Source organism: Heptranchias perlo, chromosome 21 (genome assembly GCF_035084215.1).
Source record: "Heptranchias perlo isolate sHepPer1 chromosome 21, sHepPer1.hap1, whole genome shotgun sequence".
Classification (NCBI taxonomy): Eukaryota; Metazoa; Chordata; class Chondrichthyes; order Hexanchiformes; family Hexanchidae; genus Heptranchias; species Heptranchias perlo.
Genome location: NC_090345.1, coordinates 21,693,189 through 21,718,349, shown reverse-complemented (window position 1 = coordinate 21,718,349; position 25,161 = coordinate 21,693,189). Strand labels below are relative to the sequence as shown.

At 39.1% G+C, this 25,161-nt stretch overlaps 1 protein-coding gene across 2 annotated transcripts in view; it reads right to left on the bottom strand.

Moving 5' to 3' along the window:
- Positions 1–6,183: 6,183 nt before the first annotated feature.
- Positions 6,184–25,161, bottom strand: part of wdr11 (WD repeat domain 11) — a 101,537-nt gene continuing 82,559 nt past the window's right edge. For both annotated transcript variants that reach the window (XM_068002253.1, XM_068002254.1), the window contains exons 23-29: positions 23,350–23,515; positions 21,811–21,906; positions 20,921–21,086; positions 16,499–16,596; positions 13,041–13,186; positions 11,976–12,055; positions 6,184–7,003 (exon numbers count right to left, since the gene is read on the bottom strand). In XM_068002253.1, the coding sequence (XP_067858354.1) occupies positions 6,846–7,003; positions 11,976–12,055; positions 13,041–13,186; positions 16,499–16,596; positions 20,921–21,086; positions 21,811–21,906; positions 23,350–23,515 (910 nt within the window). In that variant the 3' untranslated portion in view covers positions 6,184–6,845. The remainder of the gene's footprint in view (positions 7,004–11,975; positions 12,056–13,040; positions 13,187–16,498; positions 16,597–20,920; positions 21,087–21,810; positions 21,907–23,349; positions 23,516–25,161) is intronic.

Genomic DNA, 25,161 nt, shown 5'->3' with positions numbered 1-25,161 from the left:
TGATACTGCACTGTGGGAGAAATTGAAGACTGCAAGCTCCATCCACTTACTCCATAGTACAATGCTTCTGCCCACACCCCAAAAAACCACATAGACAAGAATAATTTAAATGATCAAATGTATTTATTTATGTATCTATTAACAAGCCATTAATAACATTGGACCATATTATGACATCTTGAGGCAGTTTGATTAGATGCTCATTATTTTATTATCCCATCTATGGGTCAAAGGTATTTAGGGTATTATTAAGCATCACTACTGTCCCCAGAAATGTTTGCTGAAGGATGTATCTTGTGAATATTAATACAGGCCAACATTTGGTTTTGGTTTTGCAGGCACCAGCAGTGTGGTTACATCCACTCATGCAGTTGTGGACAAAGACCTGTGTTTTACTGACAGTGTGAGAATAAGGGCGCCACCTTTTGGTAAAACAACCAAGAACAACTACTAAATCGGTTAGATTCTTAATCCAATTTTAATCAGTTAGTAAAGAAAGTATAAATGGATTTACTGGTATCGCTAGCCTAAATATTAGTTTAAGAGTCTCAAAACAGGAAGGGGGGGGCTGGGGGAGGAATCAAAGACATTTCAAAACAAATGTGTAAATGTTTCATTATGAGTACAAAACTAAGAACCAGTTTCTTTGTTCAATTATGTAGGCAAATTGTTTTTTTTCCCACCAAGTAGATTTAAAGGTCAGTCATAGCACCACACAAAGAATGTAATCGATTCTAAAAAGCTGAAAGCACTTAACCAAGCAGGACAAATCCAATCCAGCCAATTACCGCCCCATCAGTCTACTTTCAATCATCAGCAAAGTGATGGAAGGTGTCGTCGACAGTGCTATCAAGCAGCACTTACTCACCAATAACCTGCTCACTGATGCTCAGTTTGGGTTCCGCCAGGACCACTTGGCTCCAGACCTCGTTACAGCCTTGGTCCAAACATGGACAGAGGAACTGAATTCCAGAGGTGAGGGGAGAGTGACTGCCCTTGACATCAAGGTAGCATTTGACCGAGTGTGGCACCAAGGAGCCCTAGTAAAATTGAAGTCAATGGGAATCAGGGGGAAAACTCTCCAGTGGCTGGAGTCATACCTAGCACAAAGGAAGATGGTTGTTGGAGGCCAATCATCTCAGCCCCAGGACATTGCTGCAGGAGTTCCTCAAGGCAGTGTCCTAGGCCCAACCATCTTCAGCTGCTTCATCAATAACCTTCCCTCCATCATAAGGTCAGAAATGGGGATGTTCGCTGATGATTGCACAGTGTTCAGTTCCATTCGCAACCCCTTTGATAATGAAGCAGTCCGTGCCTGCATGCACAAGACCTGGACAACATCCAGGCTTGAGCTGATAAGTGGCAAGTAACTTTCGCGCCGGACACGTGCCAGGCAATGACCATCTCCAACAAGAGAGAATCTAACCACCTCCCCTTGACATTCAATGGCATTACTATCGCCGAATCCCCCACCATCAACATCCTGGGGGTCACCATTGACCAGAAACCTAACTGGACCAGCCACATAAATACTGTGGCTACAAGTGCAGGTCAGAGGCTGGGTATTCTGCGGCGAGTGACTCCCTAAAACCTTTCCACCATCAACAAGGCACAAGTCAGGAGTGTGATGGAATACTCTCCACTTGCCTGGATGAGTGCAGCTCCAACAACACTCAAGAAGCTCGACACCATCCAGAACAAAGCAGCCCGCTTGATTGGTATCCCATTCACCACCCTAAACATTCACTCCCTTCACCACCGGCGCACTGTGTACCAGCCACAGGATGCACTGCAGCAACTCGCCAAGGCTTCTTCGACAGGACCTCTACCACCTAGAAGGACAAGGGCAGCAAGCACATGGGAACAACACCACCTGCACGTTCCCCTCCAAGTCACGCACCATCCCGACTTGGAAATATATCGCCACTCCTTCATCGTTGCTGGGTCAAAATCCTGGAACTCCCTACCAAACAGCACTGTGGGAGAACCTTCACCACACGGACTGCAGCGGTTCAAGAAGGTGGCTCACCTCCACCTTCTCAAGGGCAATTAGGGATGGGCAATAAATGCTGGCTTTGCCAGCGACGCCCACATCCCATGAACGAATGAAAAAAAACCTTTTCTCATTGAAAAAAATATAAGCACTAGGTGCTTCTAATGAGAAAATGATCAGTGTTTTCTATTTTCCCATCATGCCTGAAGACATTGATTCCTTTCTGGGGTATGGTTCCACAAGCTCTGGGTACATTCCAGTAGGTCACCTATGTGCCCACTATTCGAGTGTCAGCATATTATTTACCTTTGGGGGTGTGCAGAGGCATCAGAGTCAAGCTCCATCTTGCCCTCAAGCAATTTTTCTACATGTGCACTTATCAGGAAAGATCACTGATAACAATGAGGGTGCTGAGGCCAATTGTTGTACACCGATCACTACTCCTGCTGAGATCACCTAACTTAGCTTGGACCAGGAATTGAACCTGGCACCTTCCTCGTCTGTGGCTCAACTACTCATTGACTCTCAGTTTAGCCATTCAGGGGAAAGGTATGGTTGGGGGCGGGGGGGTGAGATTATCAGTGTTTTCGAAAGCATTTTAAGTACATTTTCTTATAATGGAACTAATGCACAGAATTTTTGACCATGTGGATATTTTCCACAGATGGTGCCTAACCTGCTGAGTGTTTCCAATATTATCTGTTTTTGTTTCAGACTTCCAGCATTTATTGCTTTTTGTTTTAAAAAAAAATCTAAATTAATCCTAGAAATAGTTGTTTTTAAGATTTCATCACCTTGAAACAAAAATCTGTTGCCACCTGCAACCAGTGTAAAAGTAGCAGATTAATGCATTACTGTCCTGTATCGATCAGTGCAGTGTGTAGGATGTGACCAATTAAAAATAAATAATTCCATGTGCACAGAAGGAGTGGTGTCCTCAGCAGAGCAGAATTCCAGCTGTGAATTTTTGTAGCATTGAAATGGACAGGGATTAAGAAAATTATTGAACAATATTCCATCTGACCTACATGTCACTGTTGGGCTGGACAACCATCTCACCACACTTACATCCATATTCATTATTTTCAGTATAAAACTGATTAGAAAATTAGGGCTGATTACTGTTGCATATGGAATTGTGGATTTAATAAACCTAATGAGAAAATGCTCATTGTGTAAAATCTTAACTTCACCAGCACATTTTCTAACTTTCTAATCCTACATTATAAATAGTTTACCCAATGCATAGCAGCATTGCCTCCATAACCAGCTCCCTCTGCTAGATATCTATATAATGTAGTGTAAAACACTACAGACACCAACACTAGAAAACAGCTGTAAAAGATGACCACTATTGTGCTGATAAACAATCATAACTCACTCCAGAATGCAGTAACCCTAATTTTTACAAATCTTCCACCAGTTTTCTACCTCCTCCTCTTCTGCCCCCAACTTCAATACTGTGCATTACTGCTTTGTAGCATTTCAGATTGCTACAAACAATGAAGGACTTCAGTAATTTCATGAGATAATGAATAGTCCCCATGTAAACCACAGCAACATAACAAAATATAGAGTGCAAGGGGTCAGTATTTATGCAGAAATCAATTCTAATAAAGAGACAATGATGATGACAGAGATAGCCTACAATATGACCTGACAGTAACTTCAGAATTATTAGTAATCTGAACAATTGAACAGCAGAGGTTTAAGTTTGGAGTAGCTGAGTAGATTTTTAAAATCATTCAGAACACACCGGCATTTATTTTAAATTAGTATTGTGGTGTTTATGGAATATTTTTGCTCTGGTACCTGATGTTCAATGCTGCCTTGGTTAAATTGTGATAAGGCAGGTGAAGAAGATGATAGATCACAGGTTGCTTAGTGAGTTTTCAAATAAACCGGCAACAAATTTTATAGCCACCTATGGTGAAAAACGAAATTCACTTGAGGACATACTGACAAATTGTTCCTACTGCACTACAAACTAGTTACCATGGAGAACAGGAAAGTCTGCTCTTGGCGACATTAAAATTATGCCATCTAAACCAGAAGTAAAGAAATTAAGCGATTCCTAGGAGTTTTCAAATCCATCTTTCAAGCAAGTTCTGTGGTCTGAAAGAAATATTTTGTTGTTAGGGGATCTTTAAAAAGCAGCCCAGTGACAATTGAGGGGCAGCATTTACTGTGGTCCCAAGTGCCCATTTTTAAACGAGACAGCCTAATGAGAAAAGCCAACTAATGAAGTTTTGAAAAAAAATCCAATGACTGTTTTATACTTTGCAAGATAATGCAGATGTGTTTGGGCCATTGTCTACTTCATAACACTAGGCATGAAAGCAGACATTACAATTAGATCCTTACATGTAGCAGAATCAATAAAATTAATTTGAAAACAAAAATGATCTTTGTATAGGGTTGCCAACCCTCCCAGATTGTGTCTCAGTCTTCAGGAATTAAAGATTAATTTTCTGGACACTGCTGTGAGCAACCTGGGAGAAAAATCATAGGGAGCATAACAAAATAAATATTGGAGATGGGGAAAAAAGAGGCTACTTGACTGACTGTCAAGAATCATCCAATCAAGCAACGGTGACTATTGGCGGGAGGTCACATGATGAAACCTCCTGGCAAACCGATCTGTGTTGCACTTTTGAGATACAATAGATTACCCATTTTTAGTTGCTGTAGTCATTCTTTGAGTATGTACCTTGAGGAAGCTCACATACCAACAGTGAAAAGTTACATGGATCACATTCTTGTTAGAGAACTTGAAGCACTCTCTCAATCCTTCGTTACATAAGCATGTCCTCAGGCAATCACTCAGCCAGAAACAACCGCACAGCCTGTGCACGGAATTGAAAGGGAATTTTAAAAAATTATTCTCAGAACGTATGCAACGTTAGCAAGGATGCATTTCTAGTTGCCCTGAGAAGATGGTGGTTTTTATATTAGTACTTTGTAGATACAAGGCAGCACAAAATTCTGGAAATGGCAGAGGGGTCAGAGGTGATGCTGCACGCCACTAAATTTGTTTAGTGGAGTGCAGCATCAAAAGGTTGGAAGGCCTTCTTCTGCAGGTACCTGTAGTCTGAATGATTAATGTACCATTGTCAATCATCCCTACTAAAATAAAAGACAACTATTTCAGTCACCTTTTTCACACTTACCTACATTTAGCAAGGCCATGATGGAGAGGAAGGCATCTGAGGGTATATGTGTGGTCATTGATAAAGGAAGATTTTCTTTAGAGAAAACTTACTTAAACCTGTAAAAAAAAATACAAGTAAAACAATACAGGGAGCCTAGAGGTGTGAAAAGTACTTTGTTAGAAATGCTTCCCTTGTGATGGAGCAGATGCAGTGAGATTGGTAACTATAATGACTGAGGGCATGATAATGTGCTATACAAATGCCAATTCTTCCTTTGAAGCTGGGCTTTTGGGGATGCTTAAATAGTACTATATTGTGCCAGAAAGGGGAGATCATATAGTTCCAAATTAAAAGGACGTGTCCATTTGGTTATTTTTCCTGTTTGTTGAGATGACCTACTACAGTAACAAAAGGAAAATATTAAACCCATTTCCGATCAGGGATATTTATATGCATAAGAACACAGGGTTGGACAATTTACCTACAGAAGCAGTCAAACTCACAAAGCACTTCAGTATAAAAATATTCAAATATTACATGGTGCGTGTAATAACAGGCACCAACATTTATTAATTTAATTTCTCGGTATTTTACACCATTCCCCTTCTCCCCTCCCTATCTTATCTTCAGGCAGAAGGAATTCCATGTTCGAGAGACTGCCCTGGTCAAATTCACCTACTTCACCCAGTGTCATTGTGATTTTGTCCTTCCTAACCAATCCATCCTCCTTCACCGCCTCTCCTCTGTCTGCTCACTGTGATTGCCTTGGCAACGGGCAGTAATCACCAGGCATTGTTCTGGGATTTTAAAATGCGAAGGATTCGAAAATGTCATTTCCATACCGTTCACCTGACGAAGGAGGAAGCCTCCGAAAGCTTGTGGAATTAAAAATAAATTTGTTGGACTATAACTTGGTGTTGTAAAATTGTTTACAATTGTCAACCCCAGTCCATCACCGGCATCTCCACATCTCCTCTGTGATGCAGCTCTATGGCACCATCGTCACCTGATGCTGAATGTGCAACTTTCACACTACAGTTCTGTTTCATGTCTTTAATACATTTTGGAATCAGCACTTCATAGCAAACTAAACATTGAATTCTATACAAAGTGTAGCTGAAATATTGTATACTTCATTTTATAAATCACTTACGCACATTTCACATTTGAATAACTAGTTTTTCAAGCAACAAACACAATAATTTGTTGCTAAACCGTAAGGCTTGAAGTGCAATTATACCCAGAAAACATTTTCTAATTACATAAGATGTCCACATCCTCTTGCCTAGCTACAGAAATAAAAGTCTTTTTAGCTTTTAAATTCAATCCTACCTGTCAGAGTGATAATTGTACAGACAATTTTCCTTGTCTGAGGTTGTCTATGGGAGCCTACAAAAATATTACAGCCATGGTTATTAATATAGAGAGGGATTTTATCCAGATTCTTGATCAATGTGGGAGCCATGAAAAAAAAAAGCAAAATCTACATTATATCAAAGGTCTTGATATACCACAGAACGTTACAGTGAGAGACTATCATACAAGTTATTTTTGCTGATTTTCACTGTGGAATAACAACTGGAATGTATTTTATTCAGACCACACAATTGGAAACTATAACACAATATTAAAAATGCCATACATTAGTCACCAACTGATTCAATTGGGCCATTGTAATTTCAAAGGTTAACATTTGCAAGTCATGAAGCAGCTTTATCTTTGTTGCTCTGCTGCAGCTCCTTAAGTAGTTCAGCACCCGCATCTCCTGCTTTTGTGGAAAAGAGAATCGCCCCTTCCTTTAGATTCAGCATCTTTAAGTACCTTGCATAATCTGCATATACTGCATTGTAAAATTTCTGTGAACTCTTATTAAGGAAAATACTTTAGAAAGTATAACCGCATCGTTATTGTGTAGGAATTAAAATTATTTAGTATGGATCACCAGACATGTATTCAAAAACTTCCTTTAAAAATAATTAAGGTTAAAATGTATTTTCGATCAACAAAATTCTTAAATCAACAGCACAATCATCTAAAGATAATTATGAACTTATTCTATGTTATTTATTTTATGTTGCTAAACAGAATTATGTAAAGATATAATCAAGTTGTGGCATTCAGTACTGCTTTTTAGAAAATCGGTAACAAAGTACTCAATTCACACAAACTAATCAATAAGTGCACTGCATAACCAGGATACATTACAATGTGCCTGTATTTTGGGCAAATGTCCAAACATATTACTGCAGAACCTTTTTTCCAGTTTAACAAACTGTGTAGTTACTGTTTACTTTTTATTTTGTAGAATCATAGAACTTACAGTATAGGAGGCCCATTGTACCAGTGACTGTGCTAGATCTTCAACTGGCGCTGTTTAATCTCATTTTCTTGCCTTTCCCCTGTATCCTTTTATATTCTTCCTTTTAAAATACTTAATTCACTTATGAATGATGTTATAATCTCTGTCTCAATAGTCACTTATGGTCAAGCGTTTCATGCTCTAATAACCCTCGTGAGAAAAAAAATTCATCCACAAGAAAAAATGAACAGTTCAAAACTCAATTTTAAAGAATCATAGAAATTTATGGCACAGAAGAAGGCCATTCAGCCAATCGTGTCTGTGCCGGTCCAAAAAGAGCTTTCCAGCCTAATCCCACTTTCCAGCTCTTGGTCCGTTGCCTTGTAGATTACGGCACTTCAAATGCATATCCAAGTACTTTTTAAATGCAATGAAGATTTCTGCTTTCAGGCACTGAGTTTCAGACCCCCACCATGCTCTGGGTGAAAAAATTTCTCTTTAACTCCCCTCTAATCCTTGTACCAATCACGTTAAATCTATGCCCTCTGGTTATTGACTTCTCTGCTATGGGAAATAGGTCCTTCCTATCCACTCTATCTCGGCCCCTCGTAATTTTATACACCTCAATTCAATCTCCCCTCAGCTTCCTTTGTTCCAAAGAAAACAACCCCAGCGTATCCAATCACTCCGCACAGTTAAAATTCTCAAGTTCTGGCAACATCCTCATAAATCTCCTCTGTAGCCTCTCTAGTACAATCACGTCTTTCATGTAATGTGGAGACCAGAACTGTACGTGGTACTCTAGCTGAGCCTAACTAATGTTTTATACAGTTCTAGCATAACCTCCCTGCTCTTAAGAAATAGGAGCAGAAGTAGGCCATAGGGCCCCTCGAGCCTGCTCTGTCCGCCATTCAATAAGATCATGGCTGATCTTCTACATCAACTCTACTTTCCCGCCCGATCCCCATATCCCTTGATTCCCCTAGAGTCCAAATTCTAAAGTCTATATTCTATGCCTCAGCCAATAAAGGAAAGTGTCCCGTATGCCTTCTTAACCACCTTATCTACCTGTCCTGCTACCTTCAGGGATCTGTGGACATGCACTCCAAGGTCCCTCTGTTTCTCTACACTTCTCAGTATCCTACCATTTATTGTGTATTCCCTTGCCTTGTTTGCCCTCTCCAAATGCATTACATCACACTTCTCTGGATTGAATTCCATTCGCCACTTTTCTGTCCGCCTGACCAGTCCATTGATATCTTCCTATAGTCTACAGCTTTCTTCCTCACTATCTACCACACAGCCAATTTTTGTATCATCTGCAAACTTTTTAATCATGCCCTCTACCATTTAAGTCTAAATCACTGATATATACCACAAAAAGCAAAGAACCAAGTACTGAGCCTCGTGGAACCCCACTGGAAACAGCCTTCCATTCACCCATTGACCATTACCGTTTGCTTCCTGTCACTGAGCCAATTTCAGATCCCACTTGCCAATTTCCCTTGGATCCCATGGGCTTTTATTTTTCTGACCAGTCTGCCATGTGGGACCTTGTCAAAAGCCTTGCTAAAATCCATGTACACTACATCAAATGCGCTACTCACATCAACCCTCCTCAAAAAATTCAATCAAGTTAGTCAGACACGACCTTCCCTTAACAAATCCATGCTGATTGTCCTTGATTAATCCGTGCCTTTCTAAATGACAATTAATACTGTCTCAGAATTTTTTCCAATAATTTGCCCACCTTGCTGACTGGCCTGTAATCACTCGGCCTATCCCTTTCTCCCTTTTTAAACAATGTCCTCCAGTCCTCTGGCACCACGCTTGTAGCCAAAACTGATTGGAAAATGATGGTGAGAGCCTCCGCTATTTCCTCACTTGCTTCTCTTAACAGCCTGGGATACATTTCATCCGGGCCTGGCAATTTATCTACTTTCAAAGATGCTAAACCCCTTAATACTTCCTCTTTCATTATATTTATCCCATCCAATATTTCACACTCCTCCTTAACTACAATGTCTGCAACGTCCCCCTCCTTTGTGAAGATGGACGCATAGTATTCATTAAGAACTGTACCCACGTCTTCCACCTCCACACATAGGTTACCTTTTTGGTTTCTAATAGGCCCTACTCTTTCCTTAGTTATCCTCTTGCTCTTTATATATTTATAAAACATCTTTGGGTTTTTCTTGATTTTACGTGCCGATATTTTTTCATGCCCTCTCTTTGCTTTCCTAATTTCCTTTTTAATTTCACCCCTGCACTTTCTATACTCCTCTAGACTTTCTGCAGTACTGAGCTCTCGGTATCTGACATAAGCTTCCCTTTTTTGCCTTATCCTATCCAGTATGCTCCTTGACATCCAGGGGGCTCTAGATTTGGGAGACCCACCCTTTTTCTTTTTGGGAACATATTTGCTTTGAACCCTCACTATCTCCCTCCTTGAATGTCTCCCACTGCTCTGACACTGATTTACCTTCAATTAGCTGTTTCCAGTCCACTTTTGCTAAATCACTTCTCAGCTTAGTAAAATTGGCCTTTCCCCAATTGAGAACTTTTACTCCTGGTCTTGTCTTTGTCCATTTCCGTAACTACGCTAAATCTAACTGAACTATGATCATTACTACCAAAATGCTCTCCCACTGATGCCCATTCCACCTGCCCAGCTTCATTCCCTAAAACTAAGTTGAGAACTGCCCCCTCTCTTGTTGGGCTTGCTACGTACTGGCTAAAAAAAGCCAGTAGCAGGGCAAGTTTACAATACCTGGGCTTTCCATATTTAGAGCATGTAGATTAATCCCACATGAATAGCGATAATGGGCCTGATGAAACATTGAAAATACTGCTATCATTCCCCGTCATTATCTTTGAGTATTATCATAATCTAAAACAGCAAATTAATAATCATGTAACTTTCCCAATATTGTAAAACCATAAATATCTGCAGAGCTTTTTTTAAGCTGTTAGCTGCATGTGCTCTAGAATTAAGGTAATTCTGTAATCCTGAGGAACAATTGTGTTCCAGAGTACCTCACAATCCTAGCAACAGTAAAGAGGAGTGGGTGGAATGACGAGTGGATATCAGCAGGGCAAGAACACAAACCACATCTTCGCAAAATTGACCTCAACCGTGAACACTTGAATATAAATCATTGTTTGAAAGAAATATTTCTACACTTTCCACTACACATCAGAAAAAAAAATATGATGTGTGGAACTGCAGCTTTTAAAGGGTCCTTTAATCTGAAAAGGACAAAAGAGTATAGTGTGAGGGACAGGGTGATGCAATATGTTCAAACTGTTCTGGACCTTTGGTTTGAACACAGTCTAGATAGTTCAGCAAGGATCCTAAATAAAACTAGTTTGGACAGGTGAATCTCTGTCCCCATCAGTTGTGAGCCTATAATACAAGCCTGTCTAAGACTTGGTACTAGTTAGGCAATTACACTTCGAGAGAGGCCATAATGATGGCTGATTTGGAAAATGGCAACACATTATAGTAGGGGATGTTTGCTGAGGGAGTTAACTCTTTGCACTAGCACAAGCCTAAATTAAAGTCTGAACAAATTATACCTCACTCAATGTTCAGTCAAAACATAGTCCTATTATGTTAGCACAACTGCATAGGCTGCTCCAATTGGTGAAAGAGTTTAGGTAAACTACTGGAACTGAATTGATTGATGTCCATGCACAGAATCTATGCTACATTTGATAAAAGTGTGGACAATGAGTGCAAAGTGGAAAAATATCCTATTTCCCCAAAGACATTGTCATGTAACTGGATGAACACAAAATTAACCTTTATTAAAAATAAATTTTATGTTCAGCTCACCAACTGTTTGCTCGATCCACCTTCAGAGAGACTGAAGAAGGACACATGCGAAAGACACAAATATCCGCTTCAGGTTATGCGATCGTGCAAGTAGATTTAGGGCAGCATGAATCAACGCCCATAAAAGTTAAATGGTCAGTCCGCTTATGGCAGCAAGTGAGGCCACTGAATTGAAGAATGGATGTGCAGCAGACCTGAATTTGTAACACTCAGTAACAAGAAAAGACTGGAGTAAATGGAGGCTTTTCAGTCATGAAAGGAAGCACCCAAGAGGAGACCCATTAGAGGTATATAAAATAGCAAATGGTGGAGAAAAAGCAGATATTGCTTCAAGTTAAACCATGATAGGTCAAGGAGGTACAGGTTGAAACTGGTGAAAAATTAGATTTAGGGCTCATGTCAGGAAGTTTTTCTGCACAGAAAGAGTGACGAACACATGGAATGAGTTTTCCAGCAGGACAGTGCAGACAAAAACCTTGGAATAATTTAAGAAACAGCTGGACGCTGTGATTGACGGGGTGTATTTTTTTTTCCTTGGTGAATGAGCTAAAATTGAAAGAATAGCCTTCCTCAGCTTGTGATTTTGCGATAAAAGGCACAAAAATTGGTGAATTTTTATCTGCAGTTCAACCATGAAATGTGATCAAGTCACAGAGATATTAATTTTTGTACCATTTAAATTAAAAAGGATATTTGTATTTTCATTTATTTCAAACACCCCATATTTGCGACAAGCCTCCAAGAAGAGTGCAGCTCTGTCAAAATATCGCATGCTGAAATTTAAAAAAAAACAGAATATCACACAAACCCTTTTTGTAACTTAGTTTCCAGAAATATTTTAACACATAATTCCAAAATACAAACAGAAATAACACTGGACGATCATAAAAATGTGTAAAGAATTACAATTTAAAAAACAATTCTGGAAAATCGTAATTGACTTGTAATTCCAATTACTTATTTGTATAATTATATAATTAGCTGTTGCTCCTCAGTTTGCAGCATTGCCCCTCACTCAAGGACTGAGGTTGCTCCTATTTTTCTGGAGCTCACTCTAGAGCATTCTTTTACAATCGTTTTGTGTGCAAGCACAAGTTGTCTGCCATGCAGTACCCAGTTTTTGTGACATCTTCGCATGAGCACAACATTGCTCCTCCAGCCCAGCTTTAAGTACTTTCTTTTTACTATTAGCCTCCTTACTACTGCTTACCAGCCTACGCTCGCTCACTCCCTGCCTGCCAAGTGCCAGTGCAGCTAGGGCCCTGCTGGTGCCTCAGGAGCAGCTTCCACAAGAAAAGCCCAAAATATCCTGGGTCTAGGCAGATGCACTACTGACCATGACTGTAAGCAATATCAGTTTTGGTTATGATTATTTTTGGACACCTGTCACTAAGCTCCAACAGTGGAACACAACAGCAGTCAGTAAGTTACTCACTACATTTTAGAATTAAATTACTCAGTAACTTATTTGCTACATTTAATTAACTTACTAAATTCCATAATTATTAAGTGTAGTAACTAAATTAATGAAGATACCTGTTACATTTAATAATTACTCATATTTTGAAGAAACAAATGCAAATATGAATCAAGTTCCTCATGATTACTAATAATTATTTGTCTGAAGTTACTAATTTATAACTTCAGTTCTGTTTTTATAAACCCATCCATTTTGTCCATGAGCAATACCCCCCCAGATCAACAAGTCTATATAAATACACAGATACATTTTGTCTTAGTGGAAGCCACATTTCTTACCTGTATAGCATTTCTGCAACTTTTCTAAAAGAGCCCAATGAAAGGAGGACTAGGATGGCCTTGGACTTCTGGTTCACTTGTGGTGAACAAAGATGATCTATCCAGCGTTTCAGTACATCTGCACACTCCTCTGTGTTTAGACGCACCTTTATTAAAGAAATTAAAACGACAATAAATATATCCTACTGATGTGTACATCTGGTTATCATGTCTGAATGAGTCACAGTACATTCAAGGAGGTGACAGGGCACTCACATGATTTTAAAAGTGCCATGACTTAACCAGATACACAACCTTGGCAGATGAAAAACTCGTTTACTTATGTTATGTATAAATCAGTATTTGCAATTTGCAAAAGTCTGCTATGAATTCTCAAATGCACCTGCTGATTAATACTTGTGCCTTGAAATTGGGCTCCTCAAAAATTAGCATACAAATGCCTAACACACCTATTTGAAATTCCTTTATCTGCTATAATACGGAAGTGCCAACCCATTTATTTTAAAATGGGTTAAAATAGTGGAGAAAGGCAGTTTCATATGAACAAGTTAAATGTTCAAATGCTAATATCTGAAATAGCTAATTTCAAGGAATTAATGCTAAATAGGCAGAGTCTGTTGTGCTTTCCATATATGTGCAGTACTATATTTTCCTACATTCCTAAAATACGAGTAATTTCCCTCATTAATTATGGCATTTGGTACTTCTGATGACTATCTGATCAAAACATTGTAAGATGGTGTTCCCAATTTACAATCTTGCTTAATATAAATTTCAAGTTATAATAACTTTTCTACTAGTCCTGGCACATGTTCCAATATGAAAAAGTAGACCTCCCATCTTAACTGGATAAATGTCTGAGAAGACTGACTTTTCTGATTCCCATGAGCGTGTAACAAGCTTTGCAGTACTCAAATACATGCAAAGCATTCTGCTGTGCAAATCATGCCAACATGCCATGAATTAATTAAAAAAATAAAATAAAATCGTGATTAACAGAGGGTCTTTTATTCTGTTGCTTGATGGCTGAATTTTGACTAGAACTTGTAATTGGAACAGATACCAAATAAATTTCTGCTGAAACCAGTAATTAATTACAAGCATCTGGCTTGTTAAAGTAACATAATAGAGACTTTTTGTGTAGGGCTGTCAGTGACACTTGGGTGACCAACACAGGACATTGAAAACTGTTAACAGCACTACTTCAAATTTAAAATATACAATCAGATCTTACAAAATGAGCACTTCTGTTTTAAGAACTAAAAAGAAAAAAAATGGAAATACACAATTGTGTCAGCATGTGAAAGAGAAGATAGGGTAATGTTTCAGACGAATATCCTTTATATAAAAAGGGGCCCTGCTGTCTTCCTATACCAATACTGATGAAAGATTTCTGACCCTGAAAATGTAACCCATCTTTTCTCTCTCCAATGTTGACATTTCAAACAGTTTCTGGTATTTATTTTTATTATTAGAACAGTACTCAAGAGTAGAAAGACATCTCAGATCATTTTACAGTTATGATGACAAGAAGCACTGGATGCTGAGCAGGAGGGGGGAGGGAGAAATAAGAGGATTAGGGTGGAGAACTAATAGCACGCTTGAAGAGAAAGTTTTTGAGAAGAATTTTGAAAACAGGGAGGATGGCGGAAAAATGGAGGCAATTATACAGGGAGTTCCAGAGTAGGAGTGTAGTGGCTGATTGATCAGCCAATGGTGAAGCGGAGGGAGTGAGTGACTGTTAGAGTAGAGGATTTGTGCATGAATGAAAAGTGAAGGAGATCATTAAGGTAAGATGGGGCAAAGCCTTGGACAGACTTGAGAGCAAGGACAAGAACTTTTAAGTTATCTAGGGCATGGGGAGCCAGTAGAGCTTGGAAAGGATAGGGCTGATAGGAGTATGGAACTTCATGTGGATAAGGACACAGGTTATGGCATTTTGGGTACATTGAAGCTAGGAAAGGATTGAGGCAGAGAGGTTGGATAGAACATGCAAGCAAAGGCAAGCTTTGGAGGTGATGAAGGCATAGTCTAGGGCTTTGGCAGGGAGGTAGGGGTGGAGGTGAATGCTGTTGCAGAGTTGGAAGAAAGCAGACTTAGTAAAGGAGCAGATGTGGGGGAGGAAGCTGAGCTCAAGGTTGAGCAGAATACCAAGGTTCTGCAACTTCTGACTCAGCTTGAGATGGCAGCTGGGGAGGTTGATGAAGTCAAGGCCAAGGCATTTAGGCATTGGCAGGAACCAAAAACTATGCCTTCAGTTTTGCTGACATTAAACTGGAGGAAATTATTGACTCATCGAAATCTTAAATGTCGAAAAAGCAGTTGGAGAGTATAGGAATGGTCTTTGGTGTGAAGGAGAAGGTAAAAAGGTAGAGCAGTGTGTCTTCAGCATACATGTGGAAGATAACCCCATGCTTTGGATGATATCACTGAGGGAAAATATATTTGGCCGGAAATTGCTTGTAAAATAATGGTGAGCTTAACAGCTCTCACTGTTATTAATGAGCAAATCGAAGAGCAAGTTCCGGTGATTGTAAATGTGCAATCGAAAGTGGAAATCCGGAACTTGCTCTTCCTGATTCACTGGTGATGTGAAAGCTTCACATTAAAGGGACCTCACCAGCTGCAATCAATGGACCAGCGAGAACTTGTTCTCCTACCCAGCTGGAAACTAACTAATCTCATCACAAAAAAGATACTCTGAGTTTTTTAGGACTAAACTAACTTTTAACAGCGTGGTAGGTATTAATGACTGCCAAACAACCTCTCTGGCACTGAAAGTTAACTTTTAAAAATGTAAAGTCTCATTACTCCTGATGCTAATAGTTTTTCAAGATTTAAAAAAAAAATGATCTTAGTCTTTAAATCTTACCCTCTCTTTATTTCGCTTTCTCCATCTCATTTTATTATACATTTACTATCCTAATCAGGTACTTCCAGTTTTTAGTCTGTGTGGTTTGTCAATTGAGTTTCACTTCCTGGTTCTAGCAGCATGGCTTGCTTCAAGCTGATTGGCTGAGAGGACAGAGATCCTTTCCCCGCTCTCACAACCCGGGAAAGAATGCTGCTATTTTCTGAACTCTGATTTCAAGGAAGTTGCCACCAAAAAGAACGCGGTAACTTAGTGGGTGAATTTAAATCTCATGAGCAGTGAGCACTGTTGGTTCGCAGCTCAGAGGAATTTACGGGCCACTGTGAAGAGGAGGATGTATCCTTGGTATACATCTCAGGTGAACGTGCAGGCAGAGGGAAGGAAAAGCCATTGAAGGCAATACAGTACCTGTGTATGAATAGAACTAAGCAACAGCAGTGCCACGGAGGTGGAATGCAGAGGAGAAATGCTGGAGCGATGGTCATTGATGTTGAAGACAGCAGAGGGGTCAAAGAGAATGAGGAGACACAGAAAGCTGCATCAATATTTGCTCAGTTGTGTCTAAAATGAATTATGAATCACTTACCTTTGCAAGCCATGCAGCTCGATTCCAATCTCCATAGGTCTGCAAGTATCGACAAGCATCCGCAGCTTTATCTATCAGACAAAGCAGCTGGACTCCTTCTGCATGGATAACACAAAGCAAAAATACTCAAAGTATTGAAAACATCAAATCAGGTAGTATACAGCATGAATATATCCATGTATATTTTTACAGATATGAACAATTAAAATAGATTTCCTCACACTTTGGTTAAAAAAAAATCTAACCAATATTCAGGTACGCAGGTTAAGCATGAACCAAAATGTTTTAGGCAAAGGCAGATTAAGAATTCTTGAGGCCCAGGGCACCAAAAGCAATCAGGGCCCCTTGGCACTTGCAAGTGTCAGTATTTAGATTGTGATGAATTTGCTGACTCTGCTTCGTCCCCTTCTGACAGTATTTTTAAATACTAGAATATTTTGATCCAGCAGGTGTATGTATTTTCTCTGTACTATGCCCCATAGGCCCATGCATTAAGCTACTCCGTGTTACAGAAATGACATTAAAGCCATAGAGAGCATATAACTTAGATTCACCAGAATAATACCAGGGTTGGGTAATTTATAGCTATTAGGAGCGACTTTAGATGCTTAGACTGTATCCACTGGTGCCAAAAAGGCTAAGGTGAGATTCTATATTCTTATGTATAAATAATTAATGCTCCGATAACATCTACTGATGTCTTCAAATGATGTAAAACCGCTGAAAAGGTTTTTCCTTGAATTTTAGGTATCGTTGCTTCGTGATTAGTAAGAAATATATGTCTAAGAAGCTACCTTTAACCCCTACTCTCTTATCCGTTTTGAAGCCAGCTTGCTATCCATTCTGCTACCTGTCCTGACTTCACATGATCTGACACTAGTCGTGAGTCGACAATCTTATCAAAGGCCTTTTGAAAATCCAAATATATTACATCTACTACAATACCCTTGACTAATCTTTCTGTTACTTCTTCAAAGAATTCAAGGCAATAAGGTTGGTCAAATATGACTTTCCCTTCCGAAATCCGTGCTGACTATTCTTTATTATATTTTCGATTTCTAGATGTTTTTCTATTACATCTTTCAGTAAAGATTCCATTATCTTTCCTACACAGATGTTGAGCTAACTGGTTTATAGTTCCCTGGACTTGTTCTATCTCCCTTTTTAAATATAGGAACAACATTAGCTGTCCGCCAGTCCTCTAGCACTATTCCCTTTTCTAATGAATTTTTATATATACACGTAATACTGTCTCAGCTATCTCTTCCCTATGCAATTCATCCGGACCATGGGGTTTATCCTCTCTAAGTTTAAATAGTTTATCAATTATCTCCCCCCTTTCTATTTTAAATGTCTTTATATCTTTTTTGATCTCTTCTTCTAATGTCACGCCCAGCTTGTTAGTCTCCCTTGTAAATAAGGCAAAGTAACTAGTCAATATTTCTACCACTTTGCTGTCATTATCTGAGTTTATCTTGTGCATCTCTTAGTGGCCCTATCCTGATTTTTCTTTTGTTATTTATGAGTCTGTAGAATACTTTACTATTTATTTTTATATTGCATGGTAATTTAATTTTGTAGTTCCTCTTTGCTTTCCTAATTGTTTTTTTGATTTCTTTCCTGACCTCTTTGAATTCCTTTCGTCATCCTCTCCTGTACACCCTTATCTCTTTATTCATCCATGGTGATTCATTATTGGCTATTTTTTTCTTATTTTTTTTTTAAAAAAGGTATATATTTCTCCTGAACTCCATTGATCACCATTTTAAATATTTACCACTGCTGTTCTAACTCTGTTGAAATTTTTTCCCAGTTTACCTTCCCTATTTCCATTCTCATTCCCTCAAAATTAGCTGTTTTCCAATCTAATACTTTGGTTTTTGTCTGATTTATGTCTTTCTCAATTATTATTTTAAACCTCATTATGGTATGATTGCTATTGCCTAGATATTCCCAACGCTTCTCGTCCATTTCAAGTAATGGTTCATTTCCCATTACTAGATCCAGCAGTGATTCCTCTCTCATTGGGCTACTCACATAGTGAGTAAGAAAGGAGGCCTGTACACACTGTAAAAACCCCATGATTATTTTTTGATGTTTTTAAACTCCTTTCATAGATTTGCCTACATATTTCTTCCTTCACTTCCCTTCCATTATTAGGTGGTCTGTAGAATATACCTATTAACGTGATCAATCCCTTCTTATCCTTTGTCTCAATCCATGTGGATTCTGTTTCTATCTTAATGTTACTTATGTCCCTTTTTTCTATTGCCATTATGTTGTCTCTAATTAGTACAGCTAGCCATTCCCCTTCTTCCTTCCCTATCCTTTCTAAATGTGTTATATCCTGCAATATTTAACTGCCAGTCCTGTTCTTTATGTAGCCATTTTTCAGTTATCCCTACAACATCTGGCTCCTCACTATGAATTACTCACAATCAATATTGCACATTAACTTGGTCTGACCTTTACTCTCATCTATTTCTTTTATCTTCAGGTTTATGACATTTTCCACCAGATCCCTCCCCTCCCAGCTCACAAGTTTAAAGTCCTATCCTGTCCTAGCCCTATTTATCCTTTCCGCTAAGACACTGGTCCCATTCCGGTTCAGGTGGAGCCCATTCCAGTGTTACAGCTCCTTCCTGTCCCAGTACTGATGCCAGTGTCCCATCAATGGGATCCCTCCTTCCCACACCAGTTTTTTTAGTTACGCTTTCACCTTCCTGAATTGTCTATCCCTGTGCCAATTAGCACGCGGCTCGGGTAGCAATCCCGAGATTACCACCAGTGAGTCCTGCTTTCTAATTTACTGCCGAGCTTCTGATATTCTCTTAGCAGCATCTCTTCCCTTTTCTTGGGTGTGGAGTGCAGTAGAGGGTGAACCAGGGTGGCATAATAGATCAGTACACTTCCCTTGCACTTCTTGGACTTAGGTGCAACCAGGCTTGACTGTTGGAATAAAAGTCTCCTTTCTGCCAGCCACAAAAGCTTTTGCAAACGCTTTGATATTTTAATTCGAAGTGTGAAATGCAAAACACTGCATGTGCAGAACTTTGTTTTCAAGAGTGCTGCAGACACAAAGGTAATGTGACATTTGGCAGGTCCCAAAAAATTACATGTACAGAACTGATTTTAACCATATAATTGTGTTTTTTTAAACCACTTTGGCTAAATCGAGATTTTTTTTTGTTCAGAACAGCAAAACTTCAGATTCACTCAATTCAAACATTTTTCCTTCCTCCTCCTTCCCACACCTAGGAGTGCCCAAAACTACAGACAGTATTCTAACTCTGGCCTACTCATTGCCTTCCATAACATTTAGCCCTTCTAATCTTCCTTTTCACCTCCTCACTACATTTTCTATATTTCTCAAGATCTTCTTTAGTCCTAACGTTATCATACACGTCCCTTTAACTTTCAGTTTAGCTTTAATCTGTTTATCCAAAGAATTCTATTCTTTAATGCATTTCCTTCTCACCTTATGGGAATGTATTTATAAACTAATGGGGGATTTAGAGTTGTGAAGGGTGATGCAACAGTAATTTTTAGACTCAGGAACAAAAAAAACCCACGGGTGAAAGTCCCAAAACTGCAGCAGATGGCAAATGGATTTTATGAGGTGATGCTGGATTTGCCAGGTCTCTTTCTGTCTGATGTTCGATGGAGAATGGCACTTGTGGGAATATAAATATAAAACACAATGACAACTCATTTTCAGAAGACAAGCTGATGATGTGAAAAACATAAAAGTTGAGCTTATTGAGACAAGGTAAATGAAAATGGTACTTCCGGTGCCAAAGAATTAAAGAACTTTTTTGTTGTTTGCTATTTCCATTGCACTTTTAAATAGTGTAGTCGTAAAATTTGAGTCAGACTGTGTACTGAAATATACAAGTGGAGAAAGTTCTGATCATCTCCCACAATCCATTGGCTGAGTTTTAATATTTAATTCAGGTTACTAAACTTTCTTGACAGACTACCAAATATGACGGGCAGGTAGGTTTGTTGGCTGCCTATGTAAATACTTTCAACACTCACGTGGATATCTTGTACAAGTGGTTTTTGGTCTACTGTGGACCCTCTAGAATTTCCAGGTTTTAACTATTTTTAAAGTTCAATTTCTTTATAATGTTTTGACTTACCTTGAATTTTCATCAGCTGCCATACATTGTACTGACTGGGAAGGGACTCCAAACCTGAGCAGTCTTCCTTGCTTTTCTAAATAACATAGCTGACTAGCAAACTCATTCTCTAGGGCCACTGAAAATGTTAGTCAGGATTGGCATTCCAATTCAAATCTCCACAATGAAACTTAACACTATCAAAGCTACTCTGGAGACTATGTATGAAAAATGCACGAGTAGAATTTTAAGTTAAACCATAATGTGCATGCTTGAATTTATCTCACAGATAGAAGCTTACCTGCTAGCTTTCCATTAGCTATCATGTTAGTAGCTACCAATTTTATAGTGCTCTGAGAAGGACCCGAAGAGGTAATGGTAGTAACTAGGCAAGCTTTCAGGGAGTCACAGTAATAGCTTGGATTCTCTGCACTTGTTTCCAGTAGCAGCTGCACTGCCCTGTCCGTCTGCCAAACAAAAACAGTGACATAATGAAGTCAGGCAGCACAATTCTTTTTGTGAAGAGCATATATACTTTGTTTACCAATACAGCTATTTGCTGTATCTGTAGAGGAGCTATCTCAATACCAGAAATGCTGACCTTAGCAGAACTAAATCAGGCAGGACCATTTTGAATTTAGTGCATCTTTAAAGTCCGTATCATTTGATGTGGTTTGAGCTCGAGCTTGTTTTCCAACAGCATGGCTGCTGGTTTACATCAATCTCACCCCTCCCACCAACAAAAGCTTCTAATCAGCCAACTGATGTCCTTAAAATGTATTTTCTTTGCTTTGAAAATGTTAAACATTGATTAGAGTTTCACAGCTCTTTGACTCCTGTATGTCTACGTATTAAAAGTCTTGCTAATATTGTGTCACACTTAGTTTCTGTAACACTTTTTCCTGCCACACTTTGTTTGTGACACCCCTACTATAAGACTGCGTGTCCTCCAAGTGACTGTCAGCAACACCAAGGGTGCTCTCCCAGTATTGTATAACACACAAATCTACAAGGGATTTCTTAAGAACAAATTCCAATATATTTTATTCCGATTCTCTTTATAAATTTATTTCCTGAAATTTATACATTAATATTTTGACTTGCAAACAGAAGTTAGGCACTTATCAGTTTATTTCAAAGGATAAAAGTACATTGCACTGTTGATGGTCGAGAAGGATGCGGATTTCTTACCTGGCCTAATAAGAGCAGCTGATCTGCACATTTTCTTGTGTGATCATATGTTGTTCTTTTTGCCTCTTGCAGGTTAACTCTCTCAATCTGCGATTTCTATAAATAAAATAATTTTTAAAAACTTGCAGCAAGATAAAAACTGATCAGTGAAGCCACTTTTCACAAACGTGGTATTGCCCAAGAAAAATGTTCTTAGAAGCAGGATATTCTTTAAACAGGGCTTCACCTGATTAACATTTAGGAAAATGAAAGAAAAATGGGGTATTAAATAAATTTTATTTTATTATACATGATGTTCTTGAGTCACTTTACTGTATCCCATTACAATATAACCATACACACAGGCTATTTTGCTATTAATGTTCCTTTTAAAAATCAACTATAAAGACCCGTAACAACCTTCAGAATCTCATTTCCTATTTTTTTGTAATACATTTGTTTGAAACTGCAGGCAATATTTGGGAGAACTAACTTGGGAAAGTTACCTAGCTCATCTGTGGCATGGTGATGAATTATCAGAAGATAGTTATTAACTATAGCATTTCTAATTCGTGTTAATTCACACCTTCAGGTATAATGGTCCTCTAAGCCAGTTTAAACAGAAAAAGTAAAGAAAGAAATTAATAAAAACAAAATCAAGATATACTTCATGTTGCAATGACTTTAACACTGCTAATAATTTCACATTTCAGCAGCACTGCAAGAAGTATATGGGTATCCAAAAGGAGTGAGCCGGATAAAGTGATAATACAGGTCCACCTTCCTGAGGACTGGTGTTCCAAATGGCAATAATTGCAGTGTCCCATTATCTTTAATATTAAATAACATTAATTGGAAAATCAGTTCTACAATTTAATTCTGATTAATTTTACCTTTGTGTCAATTTTATCAAAATATATGTAAACCATTTGATTTTGATGCATAAGAAGCTGATGTAATTCCTGCAATCTGCACTATGAGGCACTGCAGCTGTATTTGTTGAATAGCTTATATATTATAGTACACCACAACCTTTCCTTATCATTATCAGGTGACTGAGTTACAGATTTCAATTATGTACTTAACTTTTTAAGCACCTTATTACATATTTTCCATTTTATTTTCAGCCCAATTCCTGCAAACCTTTCATTTTGAAATCAGATTGCATAAAACATGTTAATGATTAAAAGTATCTTTCCTTTAATTACTTCCAAATCATCACTAGTGTTATAATTCGTACTGTTAAAAATACAGAAAATCAAACAAATGTTTAATTAGGCTGAATCCAAGAATAAAAACATCAGATGCACTGGAATTGGAATAGACATAAAAGGTAAGTTTTTACAGGAGACTAGGACATCTGCTCATGGGAACTGGCCAGAAACAGAACGAGGGGTCTTGGGTAGGGGTCCTGGAAAAAAACATTTTAAGAAATATATATAAAGGGAATGGCCTACTGCAGGACTGGTAGTTTGATGGGCATTGATATCACTCATGCTTCACAGGAGGGAGAAAGTACTTCCCAATATGAAACTGTTTGTTAGCTGCAATTTGTATTACCTGGAAGTAGGAATTTTCACAGAGTATATCATAGCAAATATCCAGTGGACTTGCTTGGTTCTCTTGAACTGTATTTGGTATAACTAGCTCTTTTCCTTTTGAGAAGCTGTACAAATAATGAGCAGCAACAGTCCAGAACTGCAGTTCTGACTCATCACCGAAAAGCCTACAAGAAAAAAAAAGCAGGAGTCACTAGGAGTGTATCAGCAGTACTGAAACGTTATAATGAGGACACACTATGAATATTTTTACTATATGTGGATTAGGCATGAATAACAAAAATCTCCTCCTGCAGGAAAATAAATTCTTCATAGTAGCCAACTGTAAGGGAAAGAGCACTTTTTCCCCTCATTGTGGCCTGATGTTAACAATTTACATTTCTATGATGATTATTACACAGAGGGAGATGTCTCTGAGCACCTTAGAGGATGGTGGATTCAACACCAGGAGGGAGAAAGGCAAGGTTAGGAGAGGGGAAAAGCACAGGAGCAGAAGGGTCTTGAGGAGGCGTTTGAAGGTAGGGAGGAAGATAACAAGTCAAAGATACCAAGGGAGGCAAGTTCCGGGTGTTGATGCCATAGCGGAAGGAGGAGCAGCTGCCAATGGTAGAATGGAAAGGAATTAGGGGTATGGGCAGGGACATAAGCTGGAGATTATGGAAGTGGCGAGGGACGAGGCCATGGAGGAATGTGAAGATAAGGATAAGAATCTAAAACCTGTCTCTGGGACATGAGAAACCAGTCGAACTTGTGGAGAAAAGGGATGATGGGATGCATGGATGGGAATGCATTGTGAATGACTTGTAGTTTATAAAGGATGGAAGTGAGAAGGTTGGTAAAGAGAGAATTGGAGGATTGCAGCTGTGAGGTGACAAGCTGAATTAGGATTTCAGTGGCCGATGTGGGAGAATATTTTGGGCTTGAAAGATGATCAAATGTGGAGGAGGAAGCTGTGCTTGAGGCTAAGTAGAATTCCATGGTTCTGTGCCTCTAACCTGTCGGCCTTGGAAACAGATGGAGTTGAGACTGGAGGTGCACAAGTGTTCGCAAAAGATGGATTTGGTTTTGCCAACATTAAGCTGCAACAAGTTTTGGCTCAACCAGGGCTTAATTAGTTGGAAGAGTGGCAACAGCCATGGGGACGATGGAGGAGGTGAAGAGGTAGAGCACAGTGCCACCCATATACACGGGAAAGCTGACCCCCATGATTCTGAATAATGTTGTTGAGGGGTAAAATACATATGAAGAGAAGGGGCTAAGGATAGAAGTCTGGGGTGCAGCAGAGGTGACGTTGCTGGCATAGGACTTGGAGAAGCCATTAGAGGAAATGTAATGTAAAGTCCAAAGTGCAACAGTTAGCAGTGGAAGCAGCAGAGAGCAGTATCACGGGGTGGACTGTGAAGTAAAGACATTCAAGGAGAATGAAGTGGTCAACAGTGTCAAAGACATCTTACAGTCAAGGAGAATGAGGGGTAACAAGCCGTGGTCGCAATCATACAGGGTGTCATCGGTGACCTTGACCAATGCTGTTTTGGTGCGGACGGGTGGAATTGGAAAAAGGATTGGTGAAAGAGGCGGGTGTATAGCTGCAAGGTAAAAATACATTCAAGGGCTTTAGGAAGAAACTAAAGATTAGAGATGGGGCAGCAGTTGGAAGAGATGAAGGGGCCACGAGTAGAATTTTTGAGGAGAGTGGTGATCATAGCAGTTCTGAATGATTTAGGGACTGAGTCAGCGAATAGAGACAGTTTAATGTCAGTAATCACAGGACTGAAAAAGGGAAATTGAGTGGTCGGGAGCTATGACGGGAGGT